The following is a 23002-nucleotide window of genomic DNA, read 5'->3' as shown; positions in this document are numbered from 1 at the left end:
CCAGGAATGGCGTTTTTATTTTCTGCCCTCTCCTTGGGACTTGGGTTTCACTAAAGCATTTTCTGTCCTTGTTTTCCTTATTAAATTCGCAAGACTGACTTGAAGCAGAATACAGTGTTATGGCCTGAAATGTTGTTGAAAGGACAGAACAGCCTGGCATGACAAATAGCTCAGGTTCCATTTAGGTTGTGGGGGAGGGGCAAGGAGGGGCACTCACTGATGTTAAAATGTGTTCTCTGATAAAGGTTAAAAACAAAAACAAAAACCATGTGGAACCAAATAAAGGAAAATAGTGATGTTTGAGATGGGATTTTGTTCTTAATTTTATTGTTTTGTTTTGTTTTATTGTAGTTTAAATCATTTTCATGCTTAAGAAATAACAAGCTCAATGCCTGCACCAGTGGCAAACACATTTCATTCTCTGTCTCCCACTGTCCGGGCCCTTTGCCTAGAACTTCCTCTGTAAGCTTTCAGACTGGACGTTCTAAAATAAAAAATCTGAGCTGGGCACAGTGGCACATATAGTCAGCCACTAGGGAGGCTGAGGAAGGAGGATCACAATTTCAAGGCCAGCCTGGGAAATTTAACAAGACCCTGTCTGGAAATCAGAAGGGCTTGGGATGGAGCTCAGGGCTTGCCTAGCGTGCATAATGCTCCAGGTTCAATCCCTAGGACTTCAGAAGCAAACGAAGTGGAAATCGGATTCTACTACTTCTGTAAAGTAGATTTCAGCTTATTTTTTTCTCTAAAGGCCAGATAGTAAATGGGTTCAGATTTTGTGAACCATTCTGTCTCTGTTGCAAGGACTCAATTTTGTCATTGTAGCCACAGGCAGTATGTAAACTAAAGGTTGTGACTGTGTTTCAATGAAACTTTATAAAAGTAGGCTGGATTTAGCCAGAGAAAATAGGTTAATCCCTGGCTTGCTGCATCTTCTTCAGATGCTTTGGCCAGACATCTAAGACCACTTACCATTTGACCTCAGCTTACACAAGTAGATCCCCATTCTTCTCAGGCCCCAGAATACACAGTTCCTCCTGTGGGGTCACCATCTTCTTGTTCTTAATGTTGCTATGAGTTGGAGCTCTGTGTTCTACCTTCCACAAAGATCTCATCAGCTCCACGAGGCCAAGTCAGCCTGTCTATACTCCACAGTTCTATGCTTATGCCTCTAATATAGATTTTATCATTTAGTTCCTTCTGAACTAGACTTCAAGGGATTGTGTGGTCTCCTTTCCATTAGTACCCAGAAGACAGTTTAGCCCAGAGAAGGCCACTGACCCATCAATGGAACTGTGAGTCTCTTAATCACAAAAAAAGTATGTTAACTTGTAGGTGAAAATCTTGCAAACCCCAATGCATGCTGGGAAGCCAGGGCCACTGTTGCTGGAGGAGGCCTGGGGTCAGCCAACAGGAACACAGCCAGGTGGAAATGGAACAGACCAGTTGCAGTCAGATCTACGTGGGAGCCCTGGCTCAGCAACCCCATGGCCCAGACAGGGAGTGAATGAAAAGTGGGGGAAGTGGTGTCTAGGTTAGGGCATCAGAATCAGGGAGAGGATGCAGCCTACTGGAGAAAGATCAGAGAGACCTGGCCTGAATGATTAATGGCATAGAGGACTGACTCATGAGGAAAGATTACCGCGCCCTGAGGAGCTGGGGTACAGGACCAACAGGGGCAGATGATAGCAGGCTCCAAGTATGTGAGATGGATAAACACCCTGGAGCGAGCAGCTAGCTTCATTAGGGAGGTGAAAATAAGGGCCCCGTCAAAGAATGGGAAGGGCGCTCAGAAAGGGCCTGGGAAACTAATGGAAGAACTTCAGAGGTAAGAGGTTAGCCAGGGGCAGCTGTGGACTGTCAGAGCTGGAAACACCAGGGAAAGACTACTGTGGAGTGACTCTCTCAGGGAACCATTGTCAGCCTCCTGAGGAGCTGATGTTACAGGTATATGCCATCATGCCCAACTCCCTCCCTGTCTTTTTTTTTTTAAATCAGAGCTTCTTGTTCCAAGCCCTTCTTCAGCACAGGGCACTCACCTCTGTTGTTGGTGCCTTTAAGGAAATCCCAGCCTGCACCCTGGTTCTCACCTTGTTATCTGGTCTGACATAATGGAGACCAGCTTTATTGGAAGCACCATACACAGCCCTCATACTCCCAAATCCTTCAGGTATTCATGGAAATTTTCTTCAAGCCTGGAAGAACAGCTCAAGATGTATTCAGACCAGGTGGCTCACATCGTGCCTAGTAGGTCTATGGCAGACAATTTACAGAGCAACCAACCTTGACCTCCTCAACCCTTACTGAACAGTAGACTCACCTAGGGACCTTTAAGAAACACCAGACCGAGACCCTCACTCCTGGAAATTCTGGCTTAAATGGATTTGGGGGGTGATGATGTATGATGAGCTTGTTCATGTTTGAGTTCTGAAGTTCCCCTGCATTCCTTCCACCTCCCAGGGTTTCAGATCACTTGTGGTATCTTTCAATCACAAGAGTGGCTATGCACCATTGCTTTAGGAAGCTTTTCACAGACAAGGAGTTATATAATCTCACCAGAGTTCCTGGGGAGAGAAGAGTATTGAGATGTGGACACTAGGGGACTCCCTGCTAAATACCAACCTGGTGTTAAGTGCTTTTCAAATGTCATATCTCAAAAGGGCAGGCAAAATGCATGTTTTAGATATCCAAAGCCATAGAGCGTGTCATAGCTGAAAGTGGACCTGAAGAAGTACTGATCTTTTTCAAAATGTTTTTATTAGTGCATTACAGCTGTTCATAATAGTGGGGTTCCTTTTGACATAATCATACATACATGCAATATAATTTGCTCCATTTCAATCCCTAGTACTTCTTCTTTCCCTCCCCTCCTCCCTCCTCTGTTCCTCTTTCTCTATTTTACTGGTCTTCCTTCTATTCATTTATTGTTTTTTTAATCTTTGCTTTATAGATTCATTGTGGTATATTCATATACATACACACACACACACACACACATATATATATTGCATAATTTGATCAATTTCCTTCTGTACTTATCTTTAGAATATGCTTTTTTTTAAAAAAATCTAATTACAGCTTGTGTTTGGAGGATTTTTATAGCAAGTATATGAATAAATTTTAGAAACATTAAAGTAACGTATCTCCAAAGAGTCATCTGCATTGTATTCTATTTGTTCTTAGCAAGAGTTCTGTATGTAGAGGTAACCTTGAGAATTTCTTATCTGGAAGAATAAGTTGTGTGCATCCCTGTAAATTTTTTTTTTTTTCGGATATGCTTGTATCAGCATCTTGCCCTGATGGGTAATTTTCAGGGATAATCTTAAATAATTATGTAAAGGGATCTCTGATGCTCTGTCTTATTTATAATTTGTTCCAGCTGTAGGCATTCAGATGAAACTTGAGTTTTTCCAAAGGAAGTTCTGGACTGCCAGCAGACAGGTAAGGTATAATCACCATCTTGAAGCATTAGCGACACTGTTATTATACAGGTGTTCACATTTGGGTACCCGGAGACTAAAAGTGCCAGTTTACTGATGAATGTAAAATAAACTGTCAGCTGCTCAGATATCCATTCATTTCACTGCAAAATAAAGGGCTGCCAACATGTTAGACACCACGTGCTGAGCAAAGTAGGGAATTTGCTCTTAGGAACAGTTTGAATTATAAGGTCAAGATACCAACTTTCTGTAAGGAGTTTTTCTTTTACTATTGGGAACTTTTAATATTAGGCTTTCATAGTGACTTCCTCCTAATCTTGTTGTGATGCCTGGTTAGTTGAGAGTTCTTTATTGCAATTAAGAAGACCCTCACATGGGGGCTGGGGAGGTGGCTCAAGCGGTACCGTCCTCACCTGGCATGCGCAGGGCGCTGGGTTCGATCCTCAGCACCACATAAAAAGTAAAATAAAGATGTTATGTCCACCAAAAACTAAAAAATATTTAAAAATTCTCTCTCTCTCTCTCTCTCTCTTTAAAAAAAAAAAAAGAAGAAGACCCTCACATGACTCGTTTTTACTGGGGATTGAACTCAGGGGCACTCGACCACTGAGCCACATTTTGTATTTTATTTAGAGACAGGGTCTCACTGAGTTGCTTAGGGCCTCACTTTTGTTGAGGCTGGCTTTGAACTTGTGATCCTCCTGCCCCAGCTTCCCCAGCCACTGGAATAACAGGCATGCACCACTGTGCCCAATTTGTTTTGTTTTCTTTCTTTCTTCCTTTCTCTCTCTCTCTCTCTCTCTCTCTCTCTCTCTCTCTCTCTCTTTCTTCTTCTTCTTCTTTTTAATGTATCTGCCTATTTTGGTCAATGGACTTCTCTGAGCTATTCTGCTTAGAGAATCTGGGTACATTCTTTCCCCTCTTTTTGCTAAGGATTCTTAGTGATATTTGCTTAGAGCACAAATAGCAAGTGATATACTGATAAACTGCCTCTGCCCACTCAATTCTACATGTTGAAAGTATATATCTGAAGGAAATGATATCAGCATATCTAAGAGACACCTTCAGTCCCATATTCCTTGGGTGTTATCACAGAGCTAAGATGTGGAATCCAACTAGATGTTCCTCAACAGATGAATGGATAAGAAGATGATATGGTATATCATTTCTTAAGTTAAAATACTTTAAAAACTGCAATGCTAAGAACACAGACAAGAATTTTGGTAAGTCATAGGAAACTGATTTAAAATTAAATAATTACATAATTACGTCTTGTTACCAAAAGATTTGATATCTTTAAAAGATATCATCCATATTGAATGACAACATAAAATAGATGGAAAAAAGCCAGCCCTCCCCAGATTGCTTTATATGTCTCTTTTATGACTGTTTGGAGTTGATATTGATTCTGGAGAGGGGAGCCAAAGTCTCATCTTGAAGCCTTCTCTTTGGATGAAATTTGGTGATTTGCATCACAGGCTTTGACTTTAATAGCTAAGTGGCAGCCACAGCAGATGCAGGGACATCCCAATAACACAGTCTCCCTTGTTCTTGCCCCATACAGTGTGCCTCTCTGGATGGCAAATGCTCCATTAGCTGCGATGATGAGGTAAGATGCACCCCTGGCCTTCTCTTGTTTCTGGCCAAGCAAAGGTGATAGATGGCACTTTCTAACAGAGAGAATGCCACTATCAACAAAGCCAGTTCTGACATGTCACTTTGGAGCAATCTCAAGCAAAAGGAGGGGCAGGGGGGCAGATATTTTCTTTTTTTTTTTCCTTTCTATTTTCCCCCTCCAATCAGATAGGTTTTTTTTTTATAAGGACTGGGGGAATGAACTTTAAATATACCATGGACAGCACTGTTAGAATTTGGACATTTTATTTGTAGGAAATAATATCCATTAGGACTACTCTGTGAAGCTCATATTACCGTTCTCAAGATTTTCCCCTCAGACCTCTCTTCTTTCCATTCTCATAACTGCTCAGTGAAATAAGTAGGAATTATGGACCCCTTTTGCAGAAGAGAAAACCAAAGATCAGGAAAGTTAAGTGATTCAGTTAATTTCATGCAATAAGCAAACCCAAAATCTGGATTTGAAAACTCTGAAACTCAGAATTTTTCTTTCCAGAATAGTGCTTTTTGTCTTCAAATCCTCTTCCTCTCCCTCTCCTTCTTTTGGAAGGAAGAATTTAAATCCCACCCATCAGATATGAAAGAAAAAAAGTGCCGCTGCCCTGAGCCTATCCATCAAATTTACATTTTTTACAGAATCCACTCAGTACACCCTCCAGCCCATGCTTTAGAGCAAGGAGAATCATAGTGGCCTCCTGCTTACACTTAGGTAGCTTCTTCTTTCCTGTATTAGCTAAACATTATCAATACATAAACTAAACTTTACAAATAATCATGTTCATTTTCCTTCTGGTTACCACAAGGACATAAGAAATCCTAACCAAACATAATTTCAACCCAGAAAACATAGATTAGAAGTGGACTTCAAAAAAGTATTCAAGGCTGGGCACGATGGCACATGCCTGTAATCCCAGTTGTTTGGGGAGCTGAGGCAGGAGGATCATGAGTTCAAAGCCAGCCTCAGCAATTGAGTGAGGCCTTAAGCAACTCAGTGAGACCCTGACTCTAAGTAAAATACTAAAACATTTTTTAAAAAGGCTGGGGATGTGGCTTAGTAGTGCAGTGCCCCTGGGTTCAATCCCCGGTACCAAAAAGAAAAGAAATAAATAAATAAAGGATGAAATTAAAACAGTACACTTTGTCCCCAAGGGTCTAGCTGCAACTTTAAATGAAAATTCTTTTTAAATTTTTTATTATTTTAGTACTGGATTTTAAACCCAGGGGCCCTTAACCACTTAGCCACATCCCCAACCCTTTTTATATTTTATTTAGAGAAAGGGTCTCCCTGAGTTGATTTGGGTCTTGGTTGTGCCACTTGGTTGCTGAGGCTGCCTTTGAACTCGTGATCCTCCTGTCTCAGCCTCCCAAGTCACTGGGATTACTAGCCTGGGCCACCACACCCAGCACCTCAAAATTCTTAATCATAATCACAAACATTGTTCAAGTTTCAGTATGCAGAGTAAAAGCCAATCCATCAGGTTTTCAGTGGAAGCCCAAGTTTTTCTGATCATTAGATCAAAAGTAGTTTCCTTTAGGAAAGAGCACTCTATGAAGTTTGCTGATCAATGCCCTTTCAGTAAGTCCAGGGATAACTTCCACAGGACAGCCACAGAGGCCTCAAACCTGCCCTCTGTCTTTAAGACATGCATTGCCACAATGGAATGCTGTACTTACATGCAACTCAAGGATGATGTCAATCGATCAGCATCATGAGGCTCTGAGTTAAGCTCTTTCCTTAGTAATTGAGGGTACTATTACTAATCTCAATTTATAGTAATGGAGGATGGTTGGTTGATTAGTTGGCTGGTGAGATGGATGATGGTTTGGGTAGTGGATTGGTTGATTAATTAGTTGGTCAGTTAATGGTTGCTTGGTTGGTTAGATGGTTGTTTAGTTGGTTGATTAGTGAGGTAGATGGATAAGTGCTTAAATAATTTAATGAGTAAAGGCCAGAGGGAGTAACTGTCCTACAATCTTCCTCACAGTGCCTTGGTGCATCCTCACATAAAAACATAAAAATGGATCCCCACGTAGAGTTTACCTTGCTCAGTGACTGATTTCACAGGTGGTATAGCAAGTGACTAAAGGCACAAGCTATGCAGTTAGATTGACCAGCTTCAGACTGTGACTCTGACAATAATAAGATGAGTAATCTTGGACAATTTTCTGAGCCTCGCTGTGCCTCTGTTTCCTCAACTATACAATGGAAAGAGAAACATCCACCTCATGGAGGAAGAAGAACGAATGAGAAGAGGTATGAAGAAATCCATGGCGTGGCTTCCGCCAAATGATAAATATAAAATATAAATATAAAATATAAACCAACAATGTCAGGACTTTTTCTTTCCTCAGTAGCGGTTCTGGGTCTGAAACTTCAGATGACAATGGCATGTCCACTGGGGCATTGTAAGCTCAGTGGTCCCCTCCTCTCTCCAGGGATCCTTCTTCAGCAGCCATTGGGATGAACCCCATTTAAATGTCATTTAAAGGTTCCTACTTTGAAAATTAAGATTTGAAGTGGCCCTGATTTTTGAACTTGCAATGATGCTCAAACGTGCTCAATTTGCAATTTGAAACTATCATCCCCTTTCCTTTTTGACCCTTAAATTTTGGTGCCTAGTTGAATTGTTTTATTGTTGTTGTTTGGTTTGGGTTTTGGTTTATTTTGTAGCACTAGAGATCGAACCCAGTAGTCCTGTACCACTGAGCCTCATCCCCAGCCCTTTTCTGTTTGTCTTAAGACAGGGTCTCATCAAGTTGCACAGGCAGGACTTGAACTTGCAATCCTTCTGCTTCAGCCTCCCCAGTAGCTGGGCATGTGCCACTGCTTCTGGCTTGACATTTTAAATGGAATAAGTCAGCCCTGATTCCGTACCCATGCACATTGCCAGTCTTTCAGCAGGCTTCTTTCCATGTGTCATTCTCCTGTGAGACCATGTCCTTCCTCTTCCCCAGCTGCCCTCAAATGATCAGGTCCCCATTCACAAACAGCTGTGGGGGCCGATTAAGTTCAGTGCTTCTGGATTCTCCACAGCCCTAAAGAGCTGGCCTAGCCTCTCAGACTGATGGAAGAAGCTTTGCCTTAGGTCCCCTCTTGCCCCTTTGTCTCTCCGACTGGGCATTGGCAGGAGTGCCCTGGCCAGTGGGTGGGATCAGTGAGGCAGGATGCCCTCCCATCTTGCAGGAGAACATCCAAGTCAGGGCCTCCATCCACCATGTGGGCTGAAGATCCTGGCCATGAGGCTGACTGAAGATTTTTAAGGAGCTCTGTTTGTCCCCAAGGCAAATGTCAACTTCATGACCCATGAGCTAACAGTTCATACACTCAGATATTCCTTCCAGATATGTTTACTGAGCCTTCTTAGGTGCCTAGCTGACCACAAGGGACCAAGTGGGAAGGAGAGTTAGAAATGGCCCCGGCACTCCTGGAGCTCACTAGGTGGCTCAGGAGATCAGCAGATCTAATCAACTGTGACAAGTGCTGTGGAGTAACTAACATGCAGGCCAGGGATGACTTCTCTGAGGAGAATGGAAGTCAATGGAAGATGGAGATGGAAATGACATTGCAGACAATGCCTGGAGCATGGGAAGCGCATTATTGGCAGAGAACACCACTCCGGACAAGGAAGGGAAGAAGGAAGGCCATGCCTACCTCTGATCTCAGCCTGACCCAGCTGTCCTTTCCTCTGTCCCCACTCACCTGCCTGGCAACCACCATATCCTGTTGAGACTGCCACCATTGCAAAGACCGTGGAAGATGAGGGGGTGGTCCCCTACTGAGGCATTGGAGGAAGCAGAAGGATAAAAAACTTCATAACAGATTCAGGATTCAGTTTGGCTCTCTCTTGTTCTAAAGAAATAGAGATGACCAATAGCTATTAATCTCTAAGACATTTGAGTCCCTGTAGTTATTTCCTTCAGCATATGAAAGACTCCTTCAATTATGACAGGGCAAGGAGCCGGTGGGGACCTCCATGTTTGGAAGCACCGAGCCCAGCCAGTGGGTAGGTTGAAGGGTCATTTGAATGCCACTGTGGGAGGGACACATATGACTCCTACCAAGCACATCTTTCCAAAGTGACTCCTCTGCAATGCATACTTTCAAATAAATAAATAAATAAACTAATATTTTGATATGACCGTTGATGTGTCTTGAAAAGATAGAGCAATTGATGTGCAGGAAGAATCACTCTGCTCCATAATTATTATATTAGGGATCGGGTTGGAAGACCTGGAGAAAAAAAAATATATAGTAAGAAGTGTCACTTTCATGTTCCTGAGATGTGTCATACCCCATTGAAAGAACCCAGCAACCTCGGTCTCTCTCATCAAAATGAAGACAATGTTCAGCAAAATACTGAATTCTTAAGTGAGTTGTTTCATCCATCAAAACAAACAAAAGTCACCCCCTAAAATACAAGGCAAGACAAAAAGCAACAAAGCTCAGACAGTGGACCTCCGAGATTTCCTGTTAAGAGATACATACCAATTTCCCTTTCTGAGAAACTATAAAGTTTTAGCATTAAGATGCTTATAAAAATGACATCAGAGATGAACGTTGGCTTTGCAGATGTTGACTGAGCTGGTGTTCTTTGGGGACTTATGGGGCACTGGGTGCAAGTGCTCAGCTATCATGTCCACCCTCCCTTTGAATCTTCTCAGTAACCCTGTGAACAGCCCTTGCTATCTCCACCCTTCCAATGTGGAAACTGAGACTCAAGAATGCCCAAGACTTTGCTCAAGGCCACAAAGGCTACACTGATAGCTAAATCAGAGTTTCCATTCTAAAGCGGGTAGCTCATTTGCCCCCTAGTCAACACTTGGGACTTCTCACTCCCAAGCACCTTCTTCTGCACTAAGTGACTACCCAGTTCCAAGGCCTGACTTTGGACTTTAATTTCAGGAATCTACCTTTTTGAACCAGAATGAGACTTCCCTAAGCAAAAACTTGAGGTATAAAATCATTGCAGAAAGATTTCTTTCTTTCTTTCTTTTTTTTTTTTTTTTAGTCAACTTCTTTGTACCTCTCTCCATTGCTTATCTCTGCTTTTTTTTTTTGTACCAGGGATTGAACCCAGGGGTGCTTAACAATGGAGCCACATCTCTAGGCTTTTTTAAATATATTTTATTTAGAGACAAGGTCTAACTAAGTTGCTTAGGGTCTTGCTAACTTGCTGACACACGCTTTGAACTCATGATCCTCCTGCCTCAGCCTCAGGAGCCACTGGGATTACAGGTGTGTGCCACCACACCCAGTTTATCTCTGCATTTGAAGAACAACCTCAATCTGAGATGATTTGCCAAGGGTGGCTGTGGAATAGGCACTTAAGAGTATGTCATGAAGCTGTTTATTTCTTCAAGCCCTTCAGCCTGTTAGAGCACCTGTTGGAGTAGGGGTCTTTCAAGATGCTGGGCTTCATTGGGGTGGGGGTGAGGATAGCACAGGGAAGAAAAGCTGGGGAAATCTCTCCTTTTACATTTTGAGGGAATCTAAGAATATTACTGGAATATTACATATTGTCAAGTGACACAGAGAAAGCATTTGGTCAGACTGGATGCTGGCTAATTCTGTCCTGACTGTGCACCAGCTCTCTGTCCCCTAATCTAGCAGACTTCCTCCTTGGCACTTGTCAGCAATCATTTAATCCAAGGGGTTGGTGATAGCGACATGTGTTTAGGAAGTCATCTGGCCACGACATGTGCCTTTCGGTGTTTTCAGGTAGGCGATACGGTATTTCCCATGAAAACTCAAGGACACCTTTCAGATTCAGTGACCTGTGATCTACATCCATGACAGGGACACCCTGCTTTTGACCTATGACTGTCTCAGTGATTTGTCAATCCCGATGTCGTCACTACTTGTTACTTGTTTGCTTATTAAGGTGACTGAATCTTTTTATGCTCAGCATAACCTTGAAATTCAAATATAGCCACAAAGAGCTGCGTAGCAAGGCCTCTTCTCAGCAACCTGTTCCTGTCCTGGAATCGAAACAGAAGGGGGAGAAGGTGAAGTTTGGAAATACTAACTAGATGCATGGTCCGAGAAATCAATGCCAGTAGAAGAAACGAATGCTGTTCCCGGCTCACCCATGATGCCCATCCCTGGGGGGAGTGGAAGCCTAGGCACATTTGTCCCTGTGACCCTTGGCAGCCCTTTTTATTTCTGTTTCCATCACCATCCAGTTAGGATGTAGAGGAATCAGACCAAAATAAGCGGCTCATCCAGGGCAGCCTTAACTTCAAGTCTTTACTAGCCTTATTGTTTTCTTCTTTGCTGCATGTTGGATACATAGAACCCCCACAAGTGACATCTGATGAAGTCTCTTGGCTTCATATATTAGCTTAAGAAANTTTTTTTTTTTTTTTTTTTTTTTTTTTTTGGTACCAGGAATTAAACTCAGGGGCACTCAATCACTGAGCCACATCCCTTTTTTATATTTTATTTAGAGACAGGGTCCAACTGAGTTACTTAGGGCCTCGCTAAATTGCTGAGGCTGTTTTTGAACTTGCAATCCTCCTACCCCATCCTCCCAAGCCATTGGGTTACAGGCATGTGCCACAGTGCACAGATCCTATACTATAAATTTCCAACAAGGGAAAGTGGGATTTGGGGGCTAGGAATTCTACTTCTAATAAAATTAAATATAGCACAATACAGAATCCTTTACATTTTATTTTCTCAGAGTGATCACAAAGAGTGTCAAATAGAGTAAAAGTTCTGTTTGATTTTCCCAGGGGCTTGTCTCCATCCTGTGCTTTGAAATCAGTCTCTTTGGAAACACTTCTGTCTGATCTGTGGCTATTTTTTTCCTTCTTTAGACATCTACTGCTAACTGATTTTAATGTGCCAATGGCTTCCTGTGTGATTGGAGCTGTCTTCTACTATCACCTTTTTGGATTTCATAAATCTTACCTTTCTCAAGATTTTCATTTTCCCTGTACCTTCATTGAATTGCCCAATACTTACATCAGATAAATAGCTGTTGACCAAAGACATAGGTCTCATTGCAAGAGTATACTAATTGATTAGGTGTGTTTGCATAGGAACTAATTTTAAAATTAGGAATTTGAGGAGGAGGCTTTGAGGGCTCTTGAATCCCTATGCAACAGGGAACAATAAGTTGGTCAATATCTGAATATGGAGGACCCCTCCAATACTCAACATGTCTCTATTGATTGAACAGAGGGCAAGAGCTTTGCCTTAGTGTCTGTATCTACAAAATGAACATCATGACATTCAAATCAGCAAGGATACAGATCTACCTAATTTGACCCAAGGTGATCTTCCTAATGTAGACTCTTTGGAGTCCTAGTGTAATCAAAGACATTGCTGTCCAAAAATGTCTTTCTGCCACCATGAATGTGTCCAAAAGCCTATCCTTTACCCCGGATAGATGTGGTAACCTTGAGATGGCATGTGGAACCCAGGGACTGAATTTTTAGTTGTCTTTCATTCTAATCAAGTTAAAATTAGATATAAATCTACATACAGCCAGTGGCTACCATATTGAAAGCATAGCTCTGCAAGATCACTTCCATAATGCTGTCTCTTGAAGATGCAAGAAGTCCATTAAGACTCCCCTTAGGACCCAAGTAGTGTCCCTGAAGCCAAGAGCTTCTCCAAACAGCAAGAGCAAGAACAGGTTTCCTAAGTCATTCATCTGTCCCCTCTGAATCACTGAGACAGCTCTGTTATAATATTACTGAGTAGCTCTGAGGCAACTACTCTTCTATAAAAAGTGCCAACCGGGCTTTTAATTTTCTGTCGATTCCATACTATCACTGTCTAGAAATAAAGGTCAGACCTTTCTGACCAAGGCACTGCTGTCCTTTTGTACCCGACTAAAACCAACCCCATGCAGAGGCCAGTGTCCCAGAAACCACCAGCCCTGCGGTGGCCTGGAGCAATGCGGAATTTAGCTCAGGGTAAAGATATGTTACAAATTAAATGTTTCAGTCGGTATGTAAAGCTGCAATAAATAGAAACTGAGTTACATCAAGGACAGAATTAAGCCTTAAGTTTAAACTCCACAGCACTGTAATTAAAACTTAGCCTGTAGCAAATCATTCACTTGAGATTAAAGGAGGGTGGAGAAGCAGAGGTGGGGGTTTACCTTGCTTTCTGCAATTTATAAGTCTGAGCTACCAAAAGCTAACAGCCCTGCCCCCAAGTGCAGCTCCCAATTAAAAACACAGTTTGAAAACCTTTAGGAGGCCTGAGGGGCCCCTTTAACAGAAGGCTGCGCCTTCCCCCCTGCCTCAGTCTATGAACAAATTAAAAATATTACCTGGTCCCCTGATGGTCCTCGGAGCTGACACCGTGTTTTCATTAATACATCATTAGAGTAATGACATTGTGCTGGTGTTTCTCTTTCAAAACAGCCAGCACTTTGGCCACCAAAAAAAAAAAAAAANGTTATATATATATATATATATATATATATATATATATATATATATATATAGGCTTGGGGACCTCTGAGCACTTTGTTCCTGGGAAATATTCAGGCCTCATAAAGAAAACAAAACAAAACAAATCCAATCAAGAAAACAAGACTAACTGTAACTCATCGCTTTTTAACACATACTCTTTTTTTTGTCCCAATCCCCTGAATTCAACTCCCCACCCCCCAAAATGGGTTTCCCTCAGGATGAAGTCACGTCATTCCATATAAAAGCAGTCTGAGGACCCAAAGTTGAAATTGTGCCTTTTTTCCCCCCACCTTTTATTTTCTAGACTGTGAACTGTTACCTCATAGACAATAACGGGTTTATTCTGGTGTCTGAAGACTACATGCAGGTAAGTGAAAAATTCCAATCAACTCAAAATGAGCAGCTTAGAATGAATCGGGTCAGGGCGAACAAATTATGGTGTTAAAACTTAGCAATGGTGATCTCTAAGTAAGAGGTAATAGCAGGAGATTATAAAACCTGATTTCCATCCCTTGAAGAATGTCACAGTCTACTTCCCAGCAGGCCCCAAAGAGTCTTTGCATCCTGATGGGGCGGGGTGGGTGTGGGGGTGCAGAGAGCCCAGGGTCTGTTCTCTTACTCATAAAATGTTCAATTTATAGAACTCAGCCGAGGAGTTGTCTGAGCCTCTGAAAGAATTTTTGCCTCAAGGGTGGAAGTACCTTAAAGGGTTTGGGCAACTTTATGGATATTTTAGTTATACACACACGCACACACATACACACACTCCTGCATAGTGGTTGGATATGGCTTTTGATCTGGGTGTTGCTGTCGAAAAATCAGTCATCTAAGTTCAAAGATAAAATAACTTGAGCTCTCAACTCTGAGAGAAAAGGATCCAGAGATAGAAAAAAAAAATGTATTGTTTATTTGATAAAGCCTTTGCGCAGTGTGAGAGCAGGAGGAAGAGGGACAGACGGTAGGTAGGCGAGCTGTGAGTTTGAGCACTGCATTTGGAAATCAGAATGAGAGTTAAAGTCAACAGCACTGTAATAGAGGAACAGGGGTTTCCATTCAAACTTTCTGCCTTCAAATTTGTCCTGCAATTAAAAATCCAGTTAGCATATTAAAATCAGGTCCAGTGCAGACAAGTGTAGTGGTACTGCATGATAAATTAATATTAAGATGGGTACTGTGGTGCATGCTTGTAATCCCAGGGATTGGGGAGGCTGAAGCAGGAGGATTGCAAGTTTGAGGCCAGCCTCATCAAATTAGGCCCTAAGCAATTTAGCAAGATCCTGCCTCTAAACAAAATACAAAAAAAGGGAAAAAGGGGTAGGGATTGTGGCTCAGTGATTAAGCACCCCTGGGTCCAATCCCCAGTACCTCCCAGCACCCCCCACCCCCAAAATTAATATTAGCAGGAGAGGCAAATTATTTTTCTGGTGCTAGTTGTCTTCCTTTAACTAGTTTTGGGATCAGCAACACATTATTTAACCTGCATGAGCCTCCAGATAGGCTCTATAAAATGAGCATTGTTCAAAGTGTTTCTTATAACTCTATATTTGAGGATGAAAATATTTTAAAAAAATGAACTCTTTTAAATAATTTCAAGTCCTTTAGGAGTCATTAATATGATAGGTCCATTAATGTTTAATAAATAAGTTAAATATTCTTAAGTGTGGCTCTTTAAGATCTGAGCTGAATGGTTGGTTACTTAGTACATGGTGAATTCGGGAAACTTGAGGAATTTGTGCTTCCACTTCTCCTCTTATCCATGAAAATGTGGCAGGATTTTAACTGTACCTTTAAGTCTCAAAAGGCCCCCACACCATCTCCTCCAATGCTAGACATGACTGCGTATTGGAAAGTTGGTGGACATGAGATAGGAGTCCCTGAAACAAGGCCAGTCTCCAAGGCAACGGAAAGGGTCATCAGCCTACGGTAATATGCCCAGTTGGTTTGAAAGAGAAACACTGAGAAATAGAAGAATCTATGGAGATTAATGTTCTGGGAGGTGGGGCTCTGTCCTTCTGCCATACCCACAAATGACTGAGATAGGACCCTGACCTTGGGGGTGCAGTAAAGACAGAGTGGCTATTTTCCAGGATCGAGAACAGGAATAACCAACAAATCACTGGACAGGAGCTAGATCCTCTAACAGAGCCACGGCCTGCAAGCGCCCTGCTGTATCTCTGGCTGTACAGGCCTGCAGCATTGCCCAAGGAGCCTGCCAGCCCCGCTCGGCCTGGGCTTGTTTGATGTCGTGTGGCCTCCTGCACCCCAATTAGGATAATTCTTCTTCATCTAACAACCACTTCCATTGACACTGGCATATTTACACACACAAAATACAAATGTCCTTCTTGCTCCTAGCAGCAGCACATGCCCGCCCACAGATGTTGCAGAAGTTTCCTTCTAGTGAAAAAGGAAGTGCTTGACATTCAGTCAGAGAAACTTTGTTTCCTTTTTCTTCCCCTTTGTCCTGACTTTTTTTGAAGAAGGCTTGCTCCATGCCTTCTCCCTGCCTTGACAACTCAGGAGTCGGGTTGAGGTCACTCAGCAGGTCACCAGAGAATTGGGGTTGAGTTAATACAATGCCTAAGGAAACTGTGTCACTTAGACTCTTGTTGTAATGGCCTCTACCCCATCCCGGTCCCCTCCCAAGCTATAAGTCCCCAGAGTACCCAGAGTCCAGATGCCGGTTCTCTTATGCTCATCCCAGGGTGTTGGCAGAAGGTGGCTGTTGTCACAAGCTTTGTTCCTCTGCAGTTACATACACCCTGCCCCGTGGGACCTCTCCATCATAGTAGTTTTGGAGAGCACGCAGGAGGATATCTGTCCTGCATTCCACCATGCAAAGTTTGGAAATCTCAGCCAGCAGCCAGTACTAGACTTGCAAAAGCTTCTTCCCAGCCATGACCTGAAGACAGCTGAGAGGCAGGGATAGGCCATAAAACGTTTGATTGGCCCTTCAGTCTCCACAAGGGGCTGGGCCGTCTTATTCTCCGTCAACACATTAACAACCTATGGACAAAATGAAAGGGTTCCCCAGAAAGTGATCTGGAGAAAGGATAGGTTCTCGACTGCTGGAAATCTTCAGGGCCAAGGAAGAGCATAGCTATATTTTTCTAAATAGGTCACCTAGGAATTATAGACAATTCTTTTCATTATTGCTTAAGAAGCCCTTTTGCAGCCTCATTCTGTCTGTATGCAGTAGCATTTTAATCACAAGGGATTACATGTAGATTAATGCCTGCTGTATCCAAGGGTAATGGTGTGTGAGTGTGTGTGTGTGTGTGTGTGTGTGTTTTCATTTCTGCAATCAGCATGTGTTATGCAGACCCTCCCCCTCTGTATTATGAAGATATTCCTATTTGCTCACTGTAACCCCTATAATGCCTAGTAATGACTCTCACTTTTATGTAACTGTGGTCCTGAAAACCCACCTTTGGTTCCTGTCATTTTTCATTCCTTCTGTTTTCTGTTTTCATTCCTTCTCTGCTCTGTGGCTACCTTATTGATCTACTCTTCCTAGTTTGTCTTCTTTTCTTCCCCACAGACTGGAGACTTTTTTGGCGAGGTGGAGGGGGCCGTGATGAACAAATTGTTAACAATGGGCTCCTTTAAAAGGTAAGGATTTTATGGCCCCCCAGGGTCCCCCCAGAAGAAGTTTACCTAAATAAAATAAAACAAACCAAGGTCAAATAAAGCAAGCCCAGACTTGACCCCAAAGCTGGTTTCCACTTGTGTTCATGCTCCGGAAGATCTTGCTGAAATTCGTTGCCTCGCTCATGAGTGTTAAGAGTCTTAGAGACTCAGCTCACAATGAGTTTCCTGTTTGCCCAGTGTGGAATGGATTGGAGGCCAATATTGATGTAGGAGTCTGCAGCTCACAGGATTCTCTCAGGCCTATGCAAAAGTCTCTGGGAAGAAGGAGGAAAAGTTTCCACCTAGTCCAGAAGGAGGAAGGAATTATTTGATCTCACTGACAAAGCAGGGAAGCTTTCTAGGACTCTGGAACTCAGGCATGGAAGATATTAGGAACTTATTGATATTAACTTAGAAAATCAAGGAAAAGTTCTTCAAAGTTTCTCCGGGTGGAGATAAATGGAAGTCACTATTGGAAGGAAACTCAGATGCTACCAAATTTCCTAGGCAGCAGGCACTGTTTACCTGCTTGTGAGAACTGCCCTGGACCCTAAATAAAGCTCCTGGAGGGCCACTTCCTCCTGGTCCCCATCCCTACCGGGCAGGCCAGCCTTGCTCTTGGAAACACCAAAGCCCATAGGAAAAGCCATCACCCCCTGAAATCAGGGTGTCAGTAGGTCTCCCAGGAAGGTCAGTGCTGTCTCCCTTCCCTTGGCCTCCCAGGAAGAATGGCAGCCTTTGAAATGGAGCTTTAATGGGCACATTTGATGTTGTTAAATATATAGGAGCAGGAAATGCAAGGATGGACCTCCAGCTTGCCTGTGAGAGGCCTTGCACATCCGCTGCAGGGGAAAGGCAGGCCCCCGGGTTTATTACTCCCCTGCAGCTGAATGGCTAGGAAGTGTGAGCTCAGGAAATCAGACTTTTAAGCCAGTCAACAAGACCAACTGAGAGCTGTGCTGAAAGCAGGGAATTAAAAAATGATGACCCAGTTTTTGAAATTCCATAGCTTGTTTGTGCCAGAAAGAGGAGAGAGAGGGAGGGGGTGGGGGGGAGAGAGGAGGCGGGTAGGGGGAAGGGAGGGAGGGAGATATGATATAAAAAACTGGCATGAGGCCATCCCTTCTGCAATTTCTGACACCCAGGCTTACTCTCAGGCCAGCCTGTAGCAGATTATTTACCCTGCCCCTTCCCTTTTAAAAATCCAAGTACAGTTTTCTTCTCTGCCAGGAACCCTTGTTCTCATACTCGAGAACCCTGCTTGGACCTGGCCTTGGGCTACCCTGGAGTTGACTTTGACTTCTTCAAGCTTCCCACAGCAACTCCCGGAGGGTCTGCCAGCCAGGGCACCATTGACTTTTCCTATCTTAAGGTGGATGTGTACATTTGTACCGTGTTAACTTGTTTTCAACAAGGTGGGGGGAGGAGACAAAAGATGTAGAATCATCACACACATGTTTCTCATTCGAAAGTGTATTTTTCAACAACCTTTAACAAACCCATTTTTTTCCCCATTCCCTCTTGGATACTGTTTTTGAACTGTATGGTAGAAAGAAGAAAGAGGTTGCGTTATAATGGAATTTTAGACTTCTAGTCTCTCTTTCATATGGGTGAAGTATGGTTGGCATGAATCTAGAACTTTCTTTTATGACAAAACAAGCCAACATATTTGAGAATAGGAAAAGACCAGGGGCTTTACTTAATTATCTCAGAAATTGCCATCATGCAGGGGCTAGTAGACAAGCCTCCTGGGTTTCTTTGAAGGGTCCCCTCACTGGACCCAGAAAAGCAATGCGGATTGAAGTTTGGGAGTCAGATAGAGAACAAGTCCAGGCTCCAACGTTTACTAGCAGCATGACTTAGAATAAGTCACGTTACCTCCCCAAGCTTTGTTCTTATGTGCAAAATGAAGATGATTCTAATAACGACAACCTCTGAAGATTGCTGTTACAGGTAATGAGATAATAACATGCATACATTTCTTAGCACAGTGCCTGGCATACATTGGGAGCTCAATAATTGCTAGCTGCTGCTGTGAATTTTGTCATGGATCTATGCTCAATCATGGTTTTGTTTTCTGCTTAGCACCAAGTGAGGCTTCTTCTGTGTTCTCATACCCATGACAATCTGGTGATAGGTCTCCAGTGTTGAAGGACTGTAGTTGTGGAGAGGGGGCACACATGCCTTACCCTGTCACTCATGCCTTACCCTGTCACACATGCAGTGTTGCAGAGAGCACAAGGTTGACAGTCTGTCCCTTCTGAAATGTATGTCAGAAACACTGAAAAGATGTAGCTGGAAGTAACTGCACTCTGGGACAGAAGCCACCTGCCATATTAAAATGAACCACATCCCCAAACACAGGGTACCTGGAGGCTGAGCTGCTTTGGAGATGCGGTTAGCCCAGGTAGCTTGGGATCAGTTCACCGAGCTGACATCTCAGCATCTAGGACCATGCCGACTACCATCTTATGTCTTCATTTGATCAGCTTATAATCTGTCTTAAAGAAACAAGTTTCATGTGAAAGTGTCCTAGAGTCATCTTAGCAAAAAAATAAAGAGGTCAAAAAAGAGAGCAGCATCTCCCTCCATTAAGCTGCCAACAGTCTGTCTTCACCTGCTCTGTCTTTGCTGTCCTCTCTGCAGGGAAGTGAAGGACACTTGCCTATGTGGCAGTGGACCTTTTCCATGATTGTTCTGACCACTCAGTGGCCTGATGGCTGTTCTACCAGGCAGTGCCATCGGAGGGAAAGAGCATCCACTTCCAGGTCTGCAGTGTCAGGTGGGAGGAAATCACTGAATCTTGTGAACAAAGAAGCAAGTCAGGAGAGTTTTGAGAAAGTCCTCCAGCAGCACGTAAAACTGCATAAGAGGCAAAGCAGGCCACTCTTTGACAGTTAAGCTGAGCTGGGCCTGGCTCTGTCTACCCAGCTTACTTATAGCCTGGTGTCCAGGAGCCAAATAAAGAGCAGGAGCTTCAGCAATGGGAAAATAAAGACCAGGCCACCTCCCGTGAGCTTCCCCTGACCACATGCCAGGCGGCTGAATTGCAGGACCCAAGGAGGTGAGCACAGGCCTACTCTTATAGGTATACCAACAACCTTGAGACTCTCTTTGCTCAGAGAGTCTCAAAAATTCCAAAACACTGACAGCAGAACATTAAACCAACAGGGGCTCTTTTAAGTATAGGCCACACCCTCCAAAGCCAGTCTTGGGTATGAACAGACTACATAAATGTACCCATTTTGCAAACAGAAATAATAAGGCTTAGAAAGATCTTGCCCTAAATCTCTGCATAGCAGAACTGGACTCCAGTATCCTGCAGTTGGAACATGGAAGTTTGCAACTCCTGCCCTTTTCTAGTGTGATGTACAGTTAAGCCCTGGATGTGGAGAGATCCTTCAGCTGTGTGTGACAGGTGACAGAGCGCTGAGGAAGGTGTTGGTTCAGCAGCATCTGATCTGGGTAGCAGAATTTCCAGAAGGGAGGCCCACCGAGTGAGAAGATTGCTCAGATTTTCTTTTCCTTAAAGTTGACAAATTATTAACCAACATCACCACCCCCACGCCCCGGCCCCCAACTTCACTTCTTTTCTCATTTGGTCAGCTTTGTGTGTACTAAATAAAGAATCTTCTTCATTTTTATCACTGAAAGCAGATTCCCTGAGTAGTGACTCACTAAGGGTTTTTCCTACTAACTACTTTCCTTTTTCACTCCTGTTCATGTCTAGGAAAATTCTTGAATTTATTTATTTACTTATTACTTATTTTTATTTTCAGAATCCACACTCTATGACATTGAATGTGACATTGTCCCTCTTGAAGATCTGGAAAGAAAATCCTATTTCCAAATCCTTTTATCAGGATCCATTTGTTCCCCAACCTTAACTCCCCATGATGCAAAGTCAGTATCATCAGACACCCCGAGGAGAAGAGGAAACAATTGCAGCCAGTCACAGGGAAGTGATGGAGGTTCCTGCTGGGCCTCTGTCCTACTCTGGTTTTGAAATAAAAGTCAGGTTAAGCATCAGATTTGCAACCATATGGGTTCAGACAGATTTCTCAGCCTCTCTGATTCCAAGTTACTTCTTCACTGAAATAGAGACCTGAGAATTGTCTATAAAATATGTAAAAATTATTTTCAAATTGAGAAATTATTGTAAACAGGAGATAAGATTTGTGGATAAAGATTATAGATGTCTGAGACCTTTTGGTTCCCTTTTCCCCCTGTTTTATCACTAATGATCCAGAAAATGGTTACGGCCCCAAAGTTACAGCATTACCATCTGGATTGACAAGTGGGTCTGGACTCTATTGGGCATCTGCATTGGCATCTCCTAGAGGGGGATTAAAATACACATGTGCGGTGCTGCATCCCTGTAATGCCAGCTACTCGGGAGTCTTTAGACAGGAGGATTACAAGTTCAAGTCCAGCCTGGGCAACTTAGCTAGACCTTACCTCAAAATAAAAATTAAAAAGGGCTGGGGATGTCGCTCAGTGGTAGAGCTCTCATGGTTTCAATTCCCAGTACCGCATGCCCACCTACTAAATATATTAATTAAATAAAACACACCTGTGCTCAGGCTGTACCCCAGGAAGATTTAAATGGGTGTGGGGATGGAGCCCAGGCATTGGTACACTTTAAAAGCTTCCATGTCATTCTCAAATGCAGCCAGCATCAAGAAAAAGTAAGTTAAAAGCACTTTAGGTTCCAGTCTAGCTGCTGTCCCCTTAGGAGTTACTGGGGCAACTTCAACTCACTATCTTTTAATTTTTTCTATAGCAAAATAAGACCAAAATATATTCATGTACTTGGCAAGTACGGGTCAGATGGAAGCATATGTATCTTTGGTGTCCCCATCTTGGGGGTACATGCATGCTGTGGCCTCTCCTCCTAAGCACGAGGAGGGTACCTCCAAGTGTGAGCACAGGGGAGAATCTTTGCAAGACACAATCAGCTGACATGCTGGGTCAAAAACTGGGGGCTCATGCATGACAAGTCTCTGACCCTGGACGTCTACCTCCTTCTGTTTCCTCTGTTCTCCATCTTCTTTTTAGACTTTCAAGCAGACAAAATTGACCTGATCCCCTTCAAGTCAGAAGGGCCCCCAGCCCATCCTGCTGAGATTTGCATTTTGGATTATCTTCCAGCACTTGCCTCCTCCCTTAGGAGATGGTGGGAGGGGAACCACCCCTGGGAGATGGTTTACCTTCCTGGAGACCCAGGGGCATTCTCTGGCACCACCTATATTAGAACACAACAGGTTTATAAACAGCGAGAACAGTTCTCACTTTCTGTCTCAGGAAGGGTATCCTGCTAGAGCACAGTGCTCAGCAGACTTCTGGAAAACCAGTGGATCTCCCACCCTCTTCCTACATCATCTCTACCCTTCCCACCTTTAAGCAACAGGACACCACCTGAGTGCCACTGAGTCAGGCTCCCAGTTTGGATAGAAAGTTCCAGTTGTTAGATGAGAAGGACAAGCATGGCTTTTAGGACCTCTGAGCCAAGTTGATAGAACTTGGAAATGAGTTCAAAATGGCGCCCAACAAAGGTCAACGGCCTTCAGAAAACAGGCAAAGAAATAAATCCTCACAAAGGATCAAAGAATGCTATTGCTTTTATCAAATACCCAGAACTTGAGGGTTTGCCCTGGGTTGTTCTTGTGGTTTCTGGGAAGGCCAAAGGGTCTTCCTTTATTCTTTTGTATAATTAATTATGCATGAGGACAGAAAGACCAACCGAGCACACCTGGCCAATGTGGGTTGCAGGGAAATGGACTGATCGCTAAAAATTTGTTTTTGCTCTGGGGCTATGAACAGTACCTCTGTCTTTTGGCTATTGTCCCCTTCCCCCCCACACC

At 43.2% G+C, this 23002-nt stretch overlaps 1 protein-coding gene across 1 annotated transcript in view; it reads left to right on the top strand.

Moving 5' to 3' along the window:
• The window catches only part of Cacna2d3 (calcium voltage-gated channel auxiliary subunit alpha2delta 3), a gene marked incomplete at its 5' end in the record, with an annotated part of 864940 nt that overhangs the window by 762962 nt on the left and 78976 nt on the right, over positions 1–23002 (top strand). Inside the window, 4 exons of the mRNA XM_048801015.1 lie at positions 3380–3441; positions 5005–5049; positions 13813–13875; positions 17050–17120. Coding sequence (XP_048656972.1) covers positions 3380–3441; positions 5005–5049; positions 13813–13875; positions 17050–17120 — 241 coding nt within the window. The remainder of the gene's footprint in view (positions 1–3379; positions 3442–5004; positions 5050–13812; positions 13876–17049; positions 17121–23002) is intronic.

The sequence above is a fragment of the Marmota marmota genome, unplaced genomic scaffold (genome assembly GCF_001458135.2).
Source record: "Marmota marmota marmota unplaced genomic scaffold, marMar, whole genome shotgun sequence".
In the NCBI taxonomy this organism is placed as follows: domain Eukaryota; kingdom Metazoa; phylum Chordata; class Mammalia; order Rodentia; family Sciuridae; genus Marmota; species Marmota marmota.
This window is presented reverse-complemented; position numbering and strand designations above follow the sequence as displayed.